This window comes from Rhinoraja longicauda, chromosome 18 (assembly GCF_053455715.1).
Source record: "Rhinoraja longicauda isolate Sanriku21f chromosome 18, sRhiLon1.1, whole genome shotgun sequence".
Lineage (NCBI taxonomy): Eukaryota > Metazoa > Chordata > Chondrichthyes > Rajiformes > Arhynchobatidae > Rhinoraja > Rhinoraja longicauda.
This window is the reverse complement of record NC_135970.1, coordinates 964,027-985,829: the sequence shown is the minus strand read 5'-3', so window position 1 is coordinate 985,829 and position 21,803 is coordinate 964,027. Positions and strand designations below refer to the sequence as shown.

The 21,803-nt window shown below is 45.4% G+C and overlaps 1 protein-coding gene across 5 annotated transcripts in view; it reads left to right on the top strand.

Annotated features, from left to right (window-relative positions):
- The window catches only part of nucb2a (nucleobindin 2a), a 34,868-nt gene extending 13,474 nt beyond the window's left edge, over positions 1–21,394 (top strand). For 2 of the 5 annotated variants that reach the window (XM_078414952.1, XM_078414949.1), the window contains exons 4-13: positions 120–252; positions 2,679–2,782; positions 4,382–4,567; positions 5,374–5,464; positions 6,488–6,546; positions 8,078–8,170; positions 10,086–10,175; positions 11,450–11,620; positions 13,416–13,500; positions 15,155–21,394. In XM_078414952.1, coding sequence (XP_078271078.1) covers positions 120–252; positions 2,679–2,782; positions 4,382–4,567; positions 5,374–5,464; positions 6,488–6,546; positions 8,078–8,170; positions 10,086–10,175; positions 11,450–11,620; positions 13,416–13,500; positions 15,155–15,237 — 1,095 coding nt within the window. In that variant the 3' untranslated portion in view covers positions 15,238–21,394. Of the gene's footprint in view, positions 1–119; positions 259–2,678; positions 2,783–4,381; positions 4,568–5,373; positions 5,465–6,487; positions 6,547–8,077; positions 8,171–10,085; positions 10,176–11,449; positions 11,621–13,415; positions 13,501–15,154 lie in introns of all 5 variants that reach the window. The other 3 variants (XM_078414951.1, XM_078414948.1, XM_078414950.1) reach the window with 2 other exon arrangements.
- Positions 21,395–21,803: the final 409 nt, after the last annotated feature.

Sequence of the window (21,803 nt, the reverse complement as noted above, 5' to 3'; positions counted from 1 at the left end):
GGTGTGGGTGTTTGTAGACTGCTGTGTGAAAGAACTAGAGATATATTTTTTAAATCTGATCTCTTTCATGCCTGACCAACTGAGCGATTTGATGAATTTTCTTTTCTCCTTTGATGAAGAGCGGTAGAATGGCTAAGGAACTAAACTTAGTTAGCCATCTTGTGAGAACTAAATTGGATGAACTGAAAAGACAGGAAGTGGCCCGGCTACGGATGCTGATTAAAGCCAAAATAGATGCCCAGCAAGGTAAAGGTAAAGGTACTGTACTGCAGAGGGTCGCTGCTTTGTCTCCACTGTTGAACCTTGTAGAGCACAGGACATTGGGATGCAATCTAAATGTTTGTCCTCTCTGCATCCGAGCACAGTGCCTGGTGTTTCCTTTGACCAGGTTTTGCATTAATTTCATGTCCTTGAATATCATCACTCAAGTCTGTTCAACATAGCGTGGTGCAATCCAAAAACGGAAACTGCTGCCTCACAGCGCCAGGGACCCAGGTCCAATCCCAACCTCGGGTGCTGTCTGTGTGGAGTTTACCTTCTCCCTGTGACCTGCGTGGTTTTCCTCCGGGTGCTCTGTAAGTTACCCCCAGTATGTAGGGAGTGGATGGGAAAGTGGGATAGCATGGAACTAGTGTGAACAGGTGATCGATGGTTGGCGTGGAGTTGGTGGGCTGTAGGACCTGTTTGCATGCTGCTCGATTAGCAAAATACTGTAACGCAAGAAAGCTTTATAACCCAGTTATGAATTAGATTAGTCCAGAGAATAACTTATTTCATGGTCATAAAGATCTCATCATTTGCTTCCTCTCACCCCTCTCTCCTCGATTTGTCTCCATTTGCCAATTGTCTCATTGATCCATCTATTGCTGGCAATCTGTGGAGGGAATAGACAGACGGCGTTTTGGGTCGGGACCATTCTTCAGTCTGATTGTAGCAGAGGGAGAAGGCTGGAAAAGAGGAGGTGAGGGGAGGACGAAGCATGGCTAGTGATGGGTGGATGCAGGTGAGGGGGTGAGGGGAAGACAGGCTGGCAAGTGATGGGTGGATGCAGGTGAGGGGGTGAGGGGAAGACAGGCTGGCAAGTGATGGGTGGATGCAGGTGAGAGGAGGACAGGCTGGCAAGTGATGGGTGGATGCAGGTGAGGGGGTGAGAGGAGGACAGGCTGGCAAATGATGGGTGGATGCAGGTGAGGGGGTGGGGGAGGACAGGCTGGCAAGTGATGGGTGGATGGGGGTGAGGGGAGGACGAAGCCTGGCGAGTGATGGGTGGATGCAGGTGAGGGGTGGACAGGCTGGCAAGTGATGGGTGGATGCAGGTGAGGGGGTGGGGGAGGACAGGCTGGCGAGTGATGGGTGGATGCAGGTGAGGGGGGGAGGACAGGCTGGCGAGTGATGGGTGGATGCAGGTGAGGGGAGGGGAGGCTGGCAAGTGATGGGTGGATGCAGGTGAGGGGAGGACAGGCTGGCGAGTGATAGGTGGATGCAGCTGAGGGAGTGTTTGATAGGAATCCGCTCCCCATCCCTGTGAACGTCCATGTGTCTCACTGGGATTGGGCTTCTCCAGGTGACGTTCCAATGCCTCGTTTCATGCCACTGTGTCATTTTTCTGTATCGACAATGCTACCGTTTATTATTGAAACTTGTTTAGTAAAGAAAATTGCTTGAGTGCTTTCTAATAACGACAACTGTCCTCGGGTCCTGAGCTGTATTGGTGCAGCAGACAATAATGTTTGGAAAAAATGTAGACACGATGAGCTGCAGACGCTGGTTTACAGAAAAAGACACAAAGTGCTGAAGTAATTCAGCAGGTCAGGCAGCATCTCTGGAGAACATGGATGGGTGACGTTTCCGGTCGGCACTCTTGTTCAGACTGGTTGTAATGGAGAGCGGGGTGTAGAAAACTGGAGGAGAGGTGGGGGCAGCACGAAGTCTGGCAAATGATAGGTGGATACAAGTGAGGGGGATTTGTAAGCTCATTACATTGCAGTATTTATTAGACAATGGTGCCCTCTGGAGGTGTTCCTGTTCTGTTATCTGTGAGACATGGAATGACTCAGCTGCACACAGCTTAGAGTCTCACAGTGATACAGTGTGGCCCAACGCGCCCACACCGACCGGCCAACAATGTCCCAGCTACACTCGTCCCACTTGCCTGCACTTGTTCCATATCCCTCCAAAACTTTCCTATCCATGTGCCTGTCCAACTGTTTTTTAAACGATGGGATAGTCCCAGCCTCAACACCCTCCTCTCACCCACCACCCTCTGTGTGAATAAGTTACCCCTCAGATTCCGATTGAATCTTTTCGCCTTCACCTTGAACCTATGGCATCTGGTCCTCGATTCCCCTACTGTGGGTAAAAGACTGTGCATCTACCCGATCTATTCCTCTCATGATTTTGTACACCTTTATAAGATCACCCTACATCCTCCTGTGCTCCATGGAATAGAGACCCAGTCTACTCAACCTCTCCCTACAGCTCACACCCTCTAGTCTTGGCAACATCCTCGTAAATCTTTTCTGAACCCTTTCAACCTTTCAAGCTTCATGTAATGGAAACATAGTTCAAATGTAATTTATTTTGCATTTTGGAGAAAATGTTAGCATCAATTATAACACTTAATTTAAATTGCCATGTTTTGCAGATAAAATAATCTAATATTTTTTATAACCCCTCAGATGCAGGAATAGACCACCACGCTTTGTTAAAGCAATTCGAGCATCTCAATCACCAAAACCCTCACAGCTTTGAACCCGAGGATCTGGAATTACTGATTAAAACTGTAAGTGACCCTTTGCAAAGAATGTAATGAACAATTGGAAATCTCATGACACCTTTTATTATTGACAGTTAGGCAAATAAAATGGAGGTCGAGGTAGTGTAGACACTCAGAACCTTTTGTCCAGGGTGACGTTCTCGGGGACGAGAGGGCACAGCTTTAATGTGAGAGGGGGAAGTTTAAAGGAGACGTGTGGGGTAGGTTTTTACACAGAGGGTGGTGGGTGCCTGGAACACGCTGCCAGGGGTGGTGGTGGAGGCAGATACAATAGTGGTGTTGAGAGGGCATTTAGATAGGCACATGGATATGGAGGGACATGGATTATGTGCAGGCAGGGGAGATTAGTTTCACTTGGCATCATGTCTGGTACGGACATTGGGGGCCCAAGTGCCTGTTCCTGTGCTGTTTGTACTGTTCTATGTTCTATGACTTTCTGTGTAACTGTAACACTACAGTTCTGTAACACTGTTCTGCACTCTATTTTTTCTCTTTGTACTACCTGTTGCATTATGGCTTGATTGTACTGGAGTGTTTGTCTTGTTTGGATCGCAAGCAAGCTGAGCTCAGTGTATCTCAGTGCACGTGACAATAATATACCATACAGGCAGTCGACCCTCGTCATTCAGCACCACTTTACAATGAAGTTCGGTTACAGTAGAGGGAGCAACCACTAGGTGGCAGCAATGGGTGGGGCCAACACCACTAATTTAGAAAGAATCATGTGCGAAGATAGACACAGAGTGCTGGAGTAACTCAGCGGGTCACTCAGCATCTCTAGAGAAGAGGTGTCAATGACATTTTGGGTTGGAACTTTTCTTCAGAACAGCATCTGCAATTCCTCCCTGCACAAGAATCATGCACTGCTTTCACTGTTTGAGATCCTCTTTCCAAATACAGTGCAGTCCATGATGGACCAGGTGAAATACTGCAGGAAGCTGGCCTTATTATCCTGCTTTCAGTATCTATTTTATCTTTCATAAGTTATCGGAGCAGAATTAGGCCATTTGGTCCATCGAGTCTACTCTGCCATTCAATCATGGCTGATCTATCTCTCACTCCTAACCCCATTCTCCTGCCTTCTCCTAGCAACCCCTGACACCCGTACTAATCAAGAATCTGTCAATCTCCGCCTTTAAAAAAAACTTAATGACTTGTCTTCCACTGCCATCTGTGCCAATGAATTCCACAGATTCACTGGCCTCTGGCTGTAGAAATTCCTCCTCGTCTCCTTTCTAAAGGTACGTCCTTTTATTCTTAAGATATAATATTTAAAACATATGACCTAACATTCCCTGAGATAGATACAAAATGCTGGAGTAAATCAGCGGGTCAGGCAGATTCTCTGGAGAGAAGGAATGGATGACGTATCAGGTCAGACATATGCCCTTGCTGGTTTATAGCAGATGTTAGGCCCAAGCTGACACCATTACTCCCGCCACTCCTCCCATGGTCCGTTACAACAAGGAGTGTCTGTACCAATCTGTGAACTTTAGTGTTTGAGCTTTGGAATACATTGCTTCCACTGTAAATCCCGGTGGGTGTGTTGGGAGTTGTTGCATTGAACACAGAGTAAGTTGAGGTGATGCGTTTCCATCCCACAAGGCCACCAGCGACCTGGAGAACTACGACAAGGAACGTCATGAAGAATTTAAACAATACGAGATGCTGAAGGAACATGAGAGGAGGGAGTACTTGAAGTCACTGGATGAAGCAAAGAGGAAGGAAGAGGAGGCCAAATTCGATGAATTGAAAAAGAAACACAAAGATCACCCCAAAATTCATCATCCGGTAAAAGCAACGTCATTAATTTGTGCTGGTGGCAGGCAGGCGAGATCCAGCTCCTACCCCATGGGCTTTACACTGAACACTTGCCCTTGGTCTGCCAAGGCCTGCTGGATCTCCTGGTTATTAACCATTTTAACTCCCCTCCCCTTCCCCACACCGACCTTGCTGTCCTGGGTCTCCTACATTGGCAGAGCGAAGCCACACATAATCCGGAGGAACAGCACCCCATATTCTGCTTGGGTAGCTCGCAACCTAACGGTATGAACATTGAATTCTCTGACATTAGGTTATTAACCAGACTTCATCCCCTTTCTCCACAAGGCCCTAACTGGACTGGCACCTATTTCCCCTTCCTCTAGCTTCACAATTGGTAGCTTTGAACAGCATTTGCTGGTGGTTTGAGACAATGAACGTGATTTGGCTTGACGCAGTGGGTGGCACGGTGGCGCAGTGGTAGAGTTGCTGCCTCACAGCGCCAGAGACCCGGGTCCAATACTGACTGCGGGTGCTGTCTGTGCGGAGTTTGTACTTTTTCCCCATGATCTGCGTGGGTTTTCTCCGGTTTCCTCCCACACTCCAAAGATATGTGGGTTTGTAGGTTAATTAGTAAATTATCCCTAGTGTGTATGGTGGTGTTAGTGTGTGGGTGAGAAAGTGGGATAACATAGAACTAATGTGCCTAGAATGGGTGATCGATGGTCAGCATAGTGTCGGTGAGCCACAGGGCCTGTTCCATGCTGGATCTCTAAAGTTAAACCAAACGAATGTCAGCACCCGGTTTTAAACGTTTTGTTCCTAATTTCTCACAGGGAAGCAAAGATCAATTAAAAGAAGTTTGGGAGGAAACTGATGGGCTGGATCCTGAGGACTTTGATCCAAGGACGTTCTTTAAGCTGCACGGTAAGACCAATGTAATCTGGCTAATGACATGGAGCTGAGGTACTCCTGCACTTTGTGTCCAGCATATGCAGTTCCTTATTCCCACGTACAACAGTACAGCCCACACCCTCCCCTGGCATCAGTCTGAAGAAGGGCCTTAACCCGAAACATCTCCCATTCCTTCTCTCCTGAGATGCTGCCTGACCCGCTGAGATTCTCCTGAACTTTGTGTCCAGCATCTACAGTTCCTTATTCCCACGTACAACAATGTTTGTGCTGAACATGATGCCTGCATAAACTCATCTCATTTGCCCCACATAGCTCCGGCTCATCAGTCTGAAGGATGGACCCGACCCAAAATGTTGTCTGTCCATTATCTCTACAGATGTTGCCTGACCCGCTGAGTTCCTCCAGCACTTTGCGTTTTGCTCGAGATTGTAGCATCTGCAGTTCCTTGTGTCTCTGCTGAATGACTAAGTAATTGTGCTATTCCCCATCATCACCCTTTCAGTGTGTGAGAAGGAACTGCAGATGCTGGTTTAAACCGAAGATAGACTCACAAAAACTGGAGTAACTCAGTGGGACAGGTAGCATCTCTGGAAATAGGAATGGGTGATGTTTCGGGTCAGTCTGAAGAAGCGTCTCGACCAAAAAGTCACCTATTCCTTCTCTCCAGAGATGCTGCCTGACCCGCTGAGTTACTCCAGCATTTTGTATCGATCACCCTTTCAGTTGCAAACTTACTCCCAGGATGTTGTCACTTAACTGTAGAGATGATATTTAAGAATTCCGCACTATAATGCTACAACCAGAGATATTGTAACTGACGGGCCAATTGACTGGATTTGTATTGTAAAATATCACCTGCACTGGGCTCAAGCTTTGAACTTTAACATAGGAATATGTTATTGTAATGTTGTAATTAATGTTTGATCTCATCAGCTACATTCCATTAGCGCTAAGGGAAGAGTGGATACAATGCAATACAGATGTTTTAATAGGATGTACTTGTGAAGGAATTGATAAGATTTCTCCCCCTCTCAGATACCAATGGTGATGGGTTCTTGGATGAGCAAGAGATGGAAGCATTGTTTACCAAAGAGGTATTAGCCAATATATATATTTTTGGAAAACATTACTAGTCTTTTGTACTTTAAACGTTAAACATCACCTTTAAGTGATGCTCTCTTGCATCACCCTGGGCAAAAGATCCTGATGTTGAAATATCTGTGGCAATGTCAGTACTGAACTTTTCCATCTCGTGATAAAGCTTAAACCTTCTCTGTATCTCTGGCCTTTGTTCCAACCATCTGCCTAGCAAAACTCTGCTCTCCTGTGTTGACCAAGTATCTGCCATCTGTCCTCATCTTTGTCTAGTTCTCCCCCCCACCTCACAATCGGTCTGAAGAAGGGTCTCAACTGGAATCAAACTAATCCATGTTCTCTATAGATGCCGCCTGACCCGCTGAGTTACTCCAGCACTCTGTGTCTGCTCTAGAGATGCCGCCTGACTCGCTGAGTTACTCCAGCATTTTGTGTCTGCTCTAAAGATGCCGCCTGACCCGCTGAGTTACTCTAGCACTTTGTGTCTGCTCTAGGTCCACCCTGAGCTAAAGGTTCTGATGTCTAAATATCTGAGGCAATGTACTCCCTGCTGTCAGTAGTGAACTTTTCCCACTTGTTATCCCATTTATCGCAATGATTAGTCCATAAGACACGGGTGCAGATTTATGCCATTCGGCCCATCGAGCCTATTTAAGTTTAGTTTACAGATACAGCAAGGAAACTGGCCCACTGAGTCCGCTCCAACCAGTTATCGCCCCATACACGAGCTATACACCATTACATCTCGCTATTCAATCATGACAGATATATTTTCCCCATTCTCCTGCCTTCTTCCTGTCAAGAGCCTAACGATCTCCTCTGTACAAATACCCACTGACTTGGCCTCCACTGCTGTCTGTGGCAATGAATTCCACAGATTCACCACCCTCTGACTAAAGAAATTCCTCCTCATCTCCATTCTCTATAGTTCCATTGAGTTTGTCAAGTTTAAAACATTTGGCATTTGGGGAAATTCTCTTTGTTTTGATCGGATTTAATGACTGAACATTCTGCAGCCAAAAGGTTATACTTTCTCCACTGGCTCTCTCAAAGATTCTGGAGTGATAGTTCTGCTAAGAAATAAGGGGCAGAATGAAAGTGTCCATTTCTGCCAGGCACAAGGTGCTGAGGGAATTCAGTGGGTCGGGCAGCGTCTGAGGAGGGAATGGACAGGTGGCGTTTTGGGTCAGGAGCTTGGTATTCCTCTATGTCCCAGTGTTTGCGGGCACTGTCTTTACGGAGTATGTACGTTCTCCCCATGACCGTCTGGGCTTTCTGTGAGACCTTCGGTTTCCTCCCACACTCCAAAGATGTGCAGGTTTGTAGGTTAATTGGCTTGGTATAAATGTAAAATTGTCCCGTAGGGTAGTGTTAATGTGTGGGGATCGCTGGCCGGTGTGGACTTGGTGGGCCGAAGGGCCCGTTTCCGTGCTGTATCTCTAAGCTAAACTAGCTAAACGTAACTATTTTACAGTTTCACGTATCTCCATTTTAAGTTGTTGTTCTTTTTTTTCCGCAAAAAAAATAAAGCTGGAGAAGATTTACGACCCGAACAATGCAGAAGATGATATGATAGAGATGGAGGAAGAACGACTGAGGATGAGGGAACACGTGATGAAAGAGGTACTGCATCAAATGATCAGTGCATGGAAATATGATGCATGGTCCCTTTAACAACTTGAAATAAAGAAACAGCGATTTATTGTTCAGCATACCTAATTGTGAAACTTCCTCAATGTAAATGTGATTTATTTTCAAGATTATGAAATTGGTAAGTTGTGTTTGTCTTGATTGTGTTGTTTGTGTTGATTGTGTTGATCTTTGTCTTTGCCCAAATGGTCTTGAGATTTATTGATGAATGTCATTTCAAGGCAAGTTGTTTTCATTCTTAAAAAGACTGCTTGATCTGTGTGATTTTTAATTGAGTAGTGTTTTGTTTCTTTTTATTGGTGTATGGTTTATCTCGTGTGAGTTTGGATCTTTGTTTTCTACATAAGGGATGCAAGTTTAGACTTCCCACAGGGAGAATAATAATACTCTAACTGTCTATCTATCACTTCCCTTGATCCTGTGATCATTTGTGAGTCCAGACAGATTTTGGGTCCAAGTCCACAGCTCCCTGAAAGTGGCAACACAAGTCAATAGAGTTCGTAAAGAAGGTCTGTGTTATGTTCACTGTCATTGGTCTGGCATTGGGCGACAGAGTCAGAAAATCATGATGCAGCTCTGAGACTTTAGTTAGGCTGCATTTGTGGTATTGCGTGTGCAGGAAGGAATGGCAGATAATGGTTTAAACCGTGGTATTGCATGCAGTTGTGGGCCCTCGTGTGTCGGGAGTACATAAGAAACTGGGATAACTTAAAACGTGTGAATGGGTGATGAATGATCAGCGTGGACTGGGTGGGCCGAAGGGCCTGTCTCCATGCTGTATCTTTCAATCAATCACTACAAAACGACCAAAATCTTTTTGCCAGTGTGGAAATGTCAACGATTAGCAGGTGTAGCTTTAAGGTGAGAGGGGGCAAGCCTAAAGGAGAAATGCAGGATGTGTTTTTTTTTTTACACAAAGGGTGGTGGGTGCCTGGAACATGCTGGACATGGTGGAGGTGGAGGCAGATACAAAAGTAACGTTTGAGGCTTTTGGAGTGGTACATGGATATGCTGGGAATGGAGGGACATGGATCATGAGTAGTTTAACGGCATTATGCTTAGAACGGACATTGTGGGCCGAAGGGCCTATTCGTGGGCAGTTCTGTTCTATGGAGAATGATAATGATCTAATCTGCCTGTTCTGCCAGTCCTCTTGATCTTGAGACTGGACATGTGCTAAAGGTGAAGTTAAACATTGCTTCAAATAGATATGAGGAAGAGAGAACATGTCTGATGAAGGGTCCTGACCCAAAACGTCACCTATTCCTTTTCTCCAGAGATGCTGTCTAGCCCGTTGAGCTACTCCAGATTTTTGTGTCTATCTTCAGAGGGGAAATGTTTAAAGTCTTTGGTATAGACATTTAATTATTCTATAATCAGATTTATTGATGCTTGTTTGACCCCATTTTGGGTACCATCTACCTTTACCCAACTTGCTCTCACTGTCACTTTTTTCTAGTGTTTAGTTTAGAGATACAGCATGGAGTTGACCCACCAAGTCCACACAGACCATTGATCACCCGTTCACACCAGTTCTGTTTGTCCACGTTCTCATCCCTCCCTACACTCGGGGGGTAATTCACAGCGGGCCGATTAACTTCCAAACCCACATGTCTCTGGGATGTGGGAGGAAGCCAGAGCACCCATGTAGTCACGGGAAGAACGTGCAAACTCCACACAGACAGCGCCCTAGGTTAGGATGGAACCCGGATCTCTGACGTTGTGAGGAAGCAGCTCTCCCAGCTGCACCTCGCTGCCAGAAGATGGCTCTATCTGTTTCATTATAGATAAACACATTCTCTGTACGCATTGTGGTTTGCTAGTCCCAGGTGTTGGATTAAACGTGTTATGCTCCACTTTATGCTCATCAAACAATCTTCTTTTTCAGATTGATGTAAACAAGGACCGGTTGATTTCAGCTGAGGAGTTTATAAGGGCTTCGGAAAAGAAGGAATTTGGAGAATCAGATCCTTGGGAGGTGAGTGGCCGTGTGAGGTAAATGCCAAAGATATCCTGTTGTAAAATGTACAGCTTGGTAGCCCGAGCATCGTCACTGTGACAACAACATGAAATACACCACAGCTGTGGTGACATCTGCCGTATGGTGTCATTACAATATATTTTACCGTAGAACACAAAATAGTACAGCACAGGAACAGGCCCTTCGGCCCACAATGTCTGTGCTGGACATGATGCGAAGTTAAACTCATCTCTGCTTGAACATGTTCCGTATCCCTCCATTCCCTGCACATCCACGTGCCTATCTAAAGCCTCTTCAACACCACTACCATGTCTTTATTACCACCCCTGGCCTAAAGCCTCTTCAACACCACTACCATACCTTTCTCTATTACTACCCCTGGCCTAAAGCCTCTTCAACACCACTACCATGTCTTTATTACCACCCCAGGTCTAAAGCCTCTTCAACACCACTACCATACCTTTCTCTATTACCACCCCGGCATGCTCCAGGAACTCGCCACCATCTATAAATGTTCTTTTTAAAACGAACCCCGCACGTCTCCTTTTAACTTTGCCCCGCACTTTAAACCATGCCCTTTAGTCTTTGCCCCTCACTTTAAACCGTGCCCTCTAGTCTTTGCCCCTCACTTTAAATCTATGCCCTCTAGTCTTTGACATTTTAGTCTGGTTTTAATTTTCTCCATGCTTTTTGCTAAAGATGGATAAGTTGGAGCTTAATCTTCTGACTTTAAAAGTTTAGAGATGAAGTGAGTCAGAATTAGGACTTTTTTGATTTAGTTCAGTGATACAGCGTGGAAACAGGCCCTTCAGCCCACCAAGTCTATACCAACCATCGATCTCACATTCACACTAGTTCCATGTTATCCCACTTTCTCATCCACTCCTGACACACGAGGGGCAGTTTTACTGAGGTGCAATTAACCTACAAACCTGCACATCTTTAGGATATGGGAAGAAACCGGAGCGCCCATAGAAAACCCACGTGGGCACACTAAGAACTTGCAAACTCTATAGAGACAGCAGCTGAGATTGGGATTGGACCTGGGTCTCTGGCGGTGTGAGGAAGTGGCTCTACCTGTACTGCTGTGCCACCCAGCCATTGATTGTATTTACTGCCAATTATTAATCCATTCTTCCTTGTGTTAAATGAACTCTCCCAGTTTGTGGGGATTATGTTTGGTTGGTGCTCTGTAACTCTGAACTACTAGTAAGTTCAGGATGTTTGCTTATTGGACTTCTTGGAGGTTTTCATTGCGTCTTGCACCACAGACCCTGGATGAACAGGACCTTTATTCGGAAGGCGAGCTGCAGCAGTTTGAGAAGCAACTGGCGAACCAGGAGAATGAACTGAAGTTAAAATCGCATGATCTGCTGAAGCAGCGGGAAGATCTGGAGCTTCAACAGGATCAGCTCCACGCTCAGAAGTTGGAATTCCACCAGGTACGAACGCCTGGCACAGCCTCTCTCCATCGCACTGTACCATTTAGTGACCGTTCCCAAAGTGAAGTCAGCAGGACCAATCCTGTCAGTGCCTTGACCCAAGCACAAAGTGTAGGGGGAACTCAGTGGGTCAGGCAGCATCTGTGGAGGGAATGGGCAGCAGACGCTTCAGGTCAGGACCCTTCCTCAGACTTCAAGGAACTGCAGATGCTTGAACCTTGAGCAATGAGGAATTGCAGATGGTGGAAGCTTCAACAGCAATCCCACATCTACAGTTCCTTGTGTCACCCATCTGTGCTTTATTGGGAGTGGGAATGTTGGATTCTGCACGACAAAAAGTGGATAAATATTTCCCAAGAAAATGTCCACATTCCTCTGTAGAACATAAAGTGGTGTGAGTAACCAGGCAGCATCCCCAGAGGACATTGGTCGGTGGCGTTTCACTTGCAGCCTGACTTTCCACTTCACTTTAGAAGTACAGTGTGGAAGCAGGCTGCTCGGCCCACCAGCACCGCACTGACCATTGATTCCCATACACTAGTTCTGTCCTATAGACTAGGGACAATTTATACAGGCCAATTGACCTATAAATCCGCACGTCTTTGGGGTGTGGGAGGCAGCCAGAGCACCCAGAGAAAACCACCCAGTCACAAGGAGAACGCCCACGTTCCACCAGAAACGGCACTCGAGGTCAGAATGGGCCAAGGTTACTGGTGTTGTAAGGTAGCAACTCGAACACTGTTCCACATCTTTTTTCTCTTTTTTAAAAAATATTCTTATTTATCAGTAATCTCTTTACTGTTTACAAAGGTCCCAACAAATCAAATGTTGTCATGAACCAAGCATTGATCCATTGCCTGACCTGTTGAGTTACTCCAGCACTTTGTGGAAAAGGGGACATGTAACGAGATCTGGGTGTCCTAGTGCATCAGTCACTGAAAGGTACAGCAGACAGTGAAGAAAGCCAATGGAATGTTGGTTTTTGTAACAAGGGGAGTTGAGTATAGGAGCAAAGAGGTCCTTCTGCATTTGTACAGGGCCCTAGTGAGACCACAGCTGGAGTATGTGTGCAGTTTTGGTCTCCAAACTTGAGGAAGGACATTCTTGCAATTGAAGGAGTGCAGCGTAGGTTTACTAGGTTAATTCCCGGAATGGCGGGACTGTGGTACGTTGAAAGATTGGAGCGACTGGGCTTGTATACTCTGGAATTTAGAAGGATGAGAGGGAATCTTATTGAAACATATAAGATCATTAAGGAATTGGACATGCTAGAGGCAGGAAACATGTTCCCGATGTTGGGGGAGTCCCGAACCAGGGGCACAGTTTAAGAATAAGTGGTAGGCCATTTAGAACGGAGATGAGGAAGAACATTTTCAGAGTTATGAAGCTATGGAATTCTCTGCCTCAGACGGCAGTGGAGGCCAATTCTCTGGATGTTTTTAAGAGAGAGTTAGATAGAGCTCTTAATGATGGCAGAGTCAGGAGGTATGGGGAGAAGGCAGGAACGGGGTACTGATTGTGCATGATCAGCCATGATCACGGTGAATGGCGGTGCTGGCGCTAAGGGCCAAATGGCCTCCTCCTGCACCTATTATCTATTGTCTTCTACCCAAGACTCTGGCATCTGCAGTTCTTTGTGCCTCCACGGTCATCTCTTCAATAAGCCAGATCAATTGAGATTGCTGAGGCATGCTAGCTGAGAGTTGATTGCACACCCCATTTCCTCAATGTATGGAAGGATCATAGCTTTCAGAATTCTATTTTCATGCTTCTCTTTTTAATCTCCAATTCCAAGGCAATGCAGCAACTGGAGCAGAAGAAGCAGGCACAACATGCCCCACCAGCGGAAGGACCAAATGGAGAACTCCGGTTTCAGCCTGGTTGGTGACATGATTAACATTGTTGACTAATACCATCCATGATAACTCTGCTCAATTCATTTTCATAATTATTCTCACATAGATACTGCAGCTTGTCAAGTGATGCATGATTTCCCTTCATCATTTACTCAGAACATAACAGTGTGGCATAAGAACAATGACTGTGCCAAACATGATGCCAAGACCAAACCTTGCCTGTAGAAACAAGGAACTCTTATTTTAGTTTTGTTTTGAGATGCAGCGAGGAAACAGGCCCTTCGGCCCACCGAGTCCGCACAGACCAGCGATCTCTCATACACTAGTTCAATCCTACACTCAAGGGAAAATGTCCAGAAGCTAATTAACCTGCAAGTCTTTGGATTGTGGGGGGAACCGGAACACCTGGAGAAATCCTGTGTGGTCACGAGTGTGCTAACTCTGTAGTCGGGATCAAACCTTGGTCTCTGGCGTTGTGAGGCAGCAACTCCACTGCTGGGTCGCCATTGTACATCGATAAGCCAGAACAATTGATCACGTTAATAACTGCGAAATAGACAATAGAAAATAGGTGCAGGAGAAGGCCATTCGGCCCTTCGAGCCAGCACCGCCATTCAATGTGATCATGGCTGATCATTCTCAATCAGTACCCCGTTCCTGCCTTCTCCCCATACCCCCTGACTCCGCTATCCTTAAGAGCTCTATCTAGCTCTCTCTTGAATGTATTCAGAGAATTGGCCTCCACTGCCCTCTGAGGCAGAAAGTGGTTGCTAAAGTTTTATTACACTCCCTATTATCTTAATGTGCAAAAGGATCATGGTTTTCAGTCTTCTATTTTTCTATTTTCTTTGTTAATATCAAATATAAATGGCTGTTCCTGCATATCCATGTGCCTGTGTAAAAGCCTCATAAGCACTGCTGCGATATCTGCCTTCACCACCCTGGCAGCATGTTCCAGGCACCCACCAGGCCTGACGGTCATCAAATATCCTTTAGAAAGTCAGTTTTGATCACCCCTCTCACATTAGGTCCATGTCTCCCACTTTCTCATCCACTCCCTACACAGCAGCGACAATTTACAAAGGACCAATGAACCTATTTGGGATGTGGGAGGAAACCAGTGCACCCGGAGGAAACCCACACGGTCACTGAGTTTCACCGCAGTCTCTCCCTCTTCTCCCCTCTCCCATTAGGCAAGAGGTACAGAAGTGTGAAAATGCACACCTCCAGATTCAGGAATAGTTTCTTCCCAGCTGTCAACAGGCAACTGAACCATCTAGCACAACTAGAGTGTCATCCACCTCATTGAGACCATTGGACTATCTTTAATCAGACTTTACTGGACTTTATCTTGCCCTTTATCATGTCCCTGTACACCTGTGGATGGCTCAATTGTAATCATGCATAGTTTTTCTGCCAGCTGGTTAGCACACAACAAAAGCTTTTCACTACCTCGGTATAGGTGACAAAGAACGAAACTAAACGTGAAACTCCACACGGGCAGCACCCGCGGTCAGGATGGAACCCAGGTCTCTGGCACTGAGAGGCAGTGGTTTTACCAGCTGCGCCACTGTGCCGACCCTTCTAGCCTGTTTGCTTGTTGTTGTCTACCAAGTATAAACATGTTACACAAAAGTTAGCTTGCTGTCTAGACTGAATTTGCGACCTTTTCCAACAGGTATGAATCCAGCTGCTTCACCAGGTCACCAGCAATCTGAAGAGCAGCCAGCTGCAGATGGACAGCATCAACCTCCTCATTAACCTCCTTGCGACCAGTCTGAGTGCTCATACAGCTGTACCTTGATATAAATGTGGGTCCAAGCCATCACTAATCCCATCCACTCACGTTAACTGTTAAAAACCACTGTTCTGCAAACCTTTTGTTCAAGATGGTTGTTGAAAACATTTGTGCAGATATGTTTTTTGGAGAAAGATGGTTTACTTCTGCAGGTTTTTGGGCAATTATAAAATGGAATTTCAGACAAACCCCTCTAACCAGCGATTCGGCAATTAATTGCATATTAAAACGGTAACAGAATTTAGCTCCCATTAGCTGTGAGCAGCTGTAAGAGTGTTTTTATTGTGCTAACATGTATTTATTTCTTTTGTTGGGGGAGTGGAAGAGAATTAAAGTTTGTTTATGGCATTTCTCTGTGGAATTTAAGATGAGAAATGTGGGATAGTATTTGAGCCTTTTGTATGACCATAATACTTAGGCTGACTGGGCCTAATTCTACTCCTATCGAGTGTGCTCTGCCATTCGATCATTGCTGATCTACTTTTCCCTCTCAACCCCATTCCCCTGCCTTCTTCTCGTAACCTTTGACATGCTTACTAATCAAGAACCTGTCAATCTCCACTTTAAAAATGCTCAATGATGTCCTCCAAGACTGTCTGTGCCAATGAGTTCTTCAGATTCCACACCCTCTAGCTAAAGAAATCTCTTCTTATCCCCTTCCTAAAGGTACGTCCTTTTATGTAAGTAATTGGGTTGGAAATTTTGGAGAACAATCACTTTGCCGAACCTTTCCTACTTTGTGTTGTGCTGCTGAAGTTGCCTCTCCCCAGTGCAATTCGTCCAACTGAGGGCCTCCAATACTGTACCTGTACAGCCCAAGGCTCGTGCATTAGTTATCACACTTGCTGCTACAAGGGTCAACAATGAGAACTGTTGAATCCTAGCTCGTGGTTCATTAACATTTTATGAAAGGGTTACATTGGCAAAAGTAGCAGCAAGCATATGCAAGTGCATGAAATTTTCCACTTTATCATTAGTTGATTGTTTTTTAGTCTTTATTTAGTTCAGAGATACAGCATGGAAACAGGCCCTTTGGCCCACCGAGTCACACTGACCATCGAGTACCCGTTCACACTAGTTCTGTTATCCCACATTCTTATACACTAGGAACAATTTACAGAGGGTCAATTTATCTACAAACCTGCACGTCTTTGGGATGTGGGAGGAGACCAGAGCACCCGGAGGAAACTCGGAGGGAGAACGTACAAACTCTGTACAGACAGCACCCTTAGTCAGGATCGAACCCGGGTCTCTAGCACTGTGAGGCAGCAACTCTCCCACTGCGCCACTGTGCTACATTCATTACTGGGGAATAATGCATAAAATTGTGTTCCGGTAAATGAATATGTCAGCATTTGCTCTTAACCTCCACGCTATTATTAAAGTCCATCAGTACCCTACCAGTCTATGAGACGTGCTTTCTGGATAGGATGAAAGTTCATTGTCACCAAGAATCACTTAATTCACCAACAATCCAACCATTTCAATAGACTGGAGGCACCAGGGACTGCAGATGCTGGTTTGCCAAAGAAGGGCACAGTGCTGGAGTAACTCAGTGTTTCAGGAGCGGTGACGTCTCAGGTCAGGACCCTTCAAGCTCAAGTTCTAGGAGTAGAATGAGGCCATTTGGCCCATCGGGTCTACTCCGCCATTCAATCATGGCTGATCTCTGCCACCTAATCCCATTTTCCTGCTTTCTCCCCATAACCCTTGACACCTGTTCTAAACAAGAATTTGTCTATCTCTGCCTTAAACATCCACCGACGGCCTCCACAGCCCTCTGTGGCAATGAGTTGCACAGATTAACTACCTTTCATCAGATTAATTGTAGCGGGAGGGGAAGGAAAGCTGGAAGAAAGGTGGGGGGAGGCTGGACAAAGCCTGGCAAGTGATGGATGGATACAGGTGAGGGTGGGTTTGGTTGTCGGGTGGTTCAACAAAGCCCGGAGATGAAAAGTCAGTGAGGTAAAGAGGTAAAGATGGAGGAGGCGTGAAGTGTGAAGCCAAAGGAAAGGGTATCTGTGAAAGGCAACAAGGGTGGTTGGAGGGGATGTGAGAGGAAGGGGAGAGATGGGAGCGTACCCAAGTGGCAGAGAATAGATTAGTTCAATGACCGCCATGGAAATGTAACTTTCTAACAAACTAATTTTTAAAGTAATGATTATCATTTTGTCACAAAGCATTTAATTCTACTAAATGCTGAATGTAGATGTTTTAATGTTGGAATGCCTTGACATATCAACTTGGAGCATTTTAAATTCTGAGCATTTCAGATCTGTCAAAGGACACCAATATTTATTTGCCAATTGTGAGTTATCTTTGTCGATAATTGATTTAAATGTTTTAAAACTGATTTAAAACATTCAAATTGCTTTGAATGCTTTCACAAAGCTCAAAATATATTTCTTTTAAAAAAGCTACATTCGTAAGTGAAACATGAGTAAATTGTTATCTGAACTAAATTGTTATGGTAATTATAATTAACTATCATCTGTTTTTTTCCTCTCTGATTCCACTTTCCCGGTTACAAATTTTTGCTTGTTTTTTCAGAAATGTAAAAGCACTTTCAATGATCACGACATGTATTGTATTAATGATTTATCTGTAAGCTGGGCAAGGCCTGTGCTCTTTGTCAGAGTTGGTGACTATTCTTACCCTTGAGTGTGTTTTCGTAAATACAGTGTAACGACATTATAATGGAGCTGTTTCTGCAGGTTTTGGTTCTACCCTGTCTAGTGTGCCCACAGTAATCAGACTTTAAGAACACGGACTGCTAGTTACTGTTGGAAGCCACTCACATTGACGACCAATTGCTTGGATCTACACTTGTGCAATGATACTCTAAACAATGTAACAAACAGACTTTAGTATTTTCAGCTCGCAGAATCAAAAGTACATTTTTCAGTTAAAAGGAACTTTGTATTTGGTGAGGACCCATTGTTGCATTGAATGACCACTAGGTGGTTGGAGTGAATTCCTTCCTCAGTTATAGCGGCCATAACAGACACCATTTCTCACCCCCCCCCCCCCCCATGGTTCAAATTAACCAGGGTTATCTGTACTTTACTGCAGCTGAACGCACTCGTATACAAATATTAAGCACCGCGTTTCTCATCTTTTGTTGCTTGTTCATAAGTTCTAGTAGCAGAATTAGGCCATTCAGCCACTCAAGGCCACTCTGCCATTCAATCATGGCTGATCTATCTTTCCCTCCCAACCTCATTCTTCTGCCTTCTTCTTCCCGTAACTCCTGATACCTGTACTAATCAAGAATCTGTTCATCTCTGCCCTAAAAATACCCAATGACTTGGCCTCCACTATGACAATAAATTCCACAGATTCACCACCCTCGAAGGTGCGTCCTTTTATTCTGAGGCTGTGCCCTCTGGTCCTAAATTCTCCCACGAGTGGAAGCATCCATTCTGAACATTAAGCACTGTTTCTTGCCTTTTATTGCTTGTTTACCTTTGACTGGATGATGACAAAGGCATTAGAAACTCTCTTTTTTTAAATTATTTAAATATTTGCAGCCTTCTCCAAACCAAGAAGGTGATGTTTACATGGTCAGGTGCTGGTTGGCCCTGCACTAGTTGTACAGTGAGGAGTTGCATTGCATTTGCATTTGGATTTGCTCTTCATTCCTCTTGTCAATATGTTGGTTTAGTTGAGCTAATTTGAGGTGATATCAGATGGAGTCAAAGTACGACAAGGAATTATAGTGACACTATCTTTCACTGGGCAAATTAGTTTAGTTTAGAAATGCAGCATGGAAACTGGCCCTTTGGCCCACTGAGTCTGCACCGACCAGCGATCCCCGCACATCATCACTACCCACACACACTAGGGACAATTTTACATTTATATCAATCCAATTAACCTACAAGCATGTACGTCTTTGGAGAGTGGGAGGAAACCGAAGATCTCGGAGAAAACACACACAAGTCATGGGGAGAATGTGCAAACTCCGCACAGACAGCACACACAGTCAGGATCAAACCCTGGTCTCTTGCGCTGTGAGGCAGCAACTCTACTGCTGTGCCACTGATCCTCCCTTATGAAATTGGTCACATATTAGTGGAAGCCAGGACTCCAAAATGCCTCAGCAGCATTACTACACAGTAGCCAAGAAAACTATTTTTATATTTCAAAATTACATGCTATTTGTTATGAAACCATCTTGCATGGTTAGAACTAATTAGTGAAATGCCTAAAGTGCTGAGAACAATGTGGGGTGGGAATTTCTCCGTCTTATTGTGACCAGAGGCATCCGTCAATGTTACCTGCAGGAAGAATTAATTCTTGAGTTGCTTCAATTGGATGCAATAACAAGGAACTGCAGATGCTGATTTATCAAAGAAAGTCACAAAGTGCTGGAGTAACTGCGCGTCTGGCAGCATCCCTAGTGTAAGATGGAAAGGTTATGTTATAGGACCTGACCTGAAACATCACCTGTCTATGTTGCTGCGTAGATGCTGCCTGACCCACTGAGTTACTCTAGTACTTTGTGTCTATCTTTACTTCCATTGAGTAATTTGTGTCAGTGTTGTCTCTGGTACCAGAGCGCTCCACTTCCCAGTGTCCTTGGCTTAGAACGTAGAACAGCACATGAACAGGCCTTTCAGCCCATGTCAAGATGGACTCATCTCTGCTTGGCCGTGATCCACATCCCTGCGTGTGCACGTGTGTGGAGTGGAGGCGTGTTGATCCACATCCCTGCGTGTACAAGTGTGTGGAGTGGAGACGTGTTGATCCACATCCCTGCGTGTGCACGTGTGTGGAGTGGAGACATGTTGATCCACATCCCTGCGTGTGCACGTGTGTGGAGTGGAGACGTGTTGATCCATGTCCCTGCGTGTGCACGTGTGGAGTGGAGGCGTGTTGATCCACATCCCTGCGTGTGCAAGTGTGTGGAGTGGAGGCGTGTTGATCCATGTCCCTGCGTGTGCACGTGTGGAGTGGAGGCGTGTTGATCCACATCCCTGCGTGTGCAAGTGTGTGGAGTGGAGGCGTGTTGATCCATGTCCCTGCGTGTGCACGTGTGGAGTGGAGGCGTGTTGATCCACATCCCTGCGTGTGCAAGTGTGTGGAGTGGAGGCGTGTTGATCCATGTCCCTGCGTGTGCATGTGTGTGGAGTGGAGACGTGTTGATCCATGTCCCTGCGTGTGCATGTGTGTGGAGTGGAGACGTGTTGATCCACATCCCTGCGTGTGCAAGTGTGTGGAGTGGAGACGTGTTGATCCACGTCCCTGCGTGTGCACGTGTGTGGAGTGGAGACGTGTTGATCCATGTCCCTGTGTGTGCATGTGTGTGGAGTGGAGGCGTGTTGATCCAGCAGCTTGGCATTATTTCTTGCCAAACTAATTGCCATGAGAAATACAAAATGCCGTTGGGCTAGATCCAGGAGTTGTCTTGGCTAACATTGGGTTTAGGGGATGGAAGGGGGTGGGTTAAGGTGGGCTTTTCTGGTTTGCATTGCTGATTCAATGATGATTCAATAATACTCGATCGTCACGTGAAATGTTTTGTTTTGCAAACAACCCGGTAAAATCACACAGCTGACCTCACCCCGGCAGTACACAAGTGTTGCCATGTTTCTGGTGCCGACCAAGTTACCGACAGTCCAATCTTCTGCCTGCGGCCGCACTTGGCATCAGGCAGCCTCCCACCGACCCCTCCCCCCACCTCGTTCTCAGCGGCCCTCCGCACCAAATCAGGAAAGCTTAAAGTAGAACATTGAACCTAGAAGTGCATTAACTATCCTGCCATCCATGCCTTTTGCCTTCATATACATCAATGGTTTCCTTTTAATGTAGGTCAACTGCGTGACCCAGGTTGGCAAGGAGGGCTGTGTATCTGTTGACTGTACAAGTGCAATGTTTTGTTTGTACAATTGTTAGTGTTGCCTTTCCCAACACTAACTCCACCACTGCCACAGGTACAGGTATTCCACTGAATTCAAACCAACTTCATTACCTTCGCCCTGATGAGAACAGTTCTGTGAATGGACTTAAAACATGCCACGGTTTTGTGTTTTTAGTTGATTATTCTACTGTTTTTTGCAATGTATTTTTTTGATGAAAAGATTTAGGTCCTCTGAATTTCTGAAAATCGGTTTATAAAAGAGATATGTTTCAACATAAATTAAAATCTTTAAATTATCGTTGTGCTTCCATTTTGTTTCTGAACCTACCTATGAGATAATGCCTTCAGTGTATGATCCCAGCATCACTTTCTTCTGGCTGTTAGATCGGCCAAGCTTTTGGAAGTGCAAAAACTAGAATCATCAGGCAAAGCAGATCATAAATTATAGGAGCAGAATTAGGCCATTTGGCCCATCGAGTCCACTGTGCCATTCAATCATGGCTGATCTATCTTTCCCTCTAACCCCATTCTCCTGTCTTCACCCTATAACCCCTGACACTTGTATTAATCAAGAATATGTCAGTCTCCGCCTTAAAAATACCCACCGACTTGGCCTCCACAGCTGTCTGTGGCAATGAATTCCACAGATTCACCACCCTCTGACTG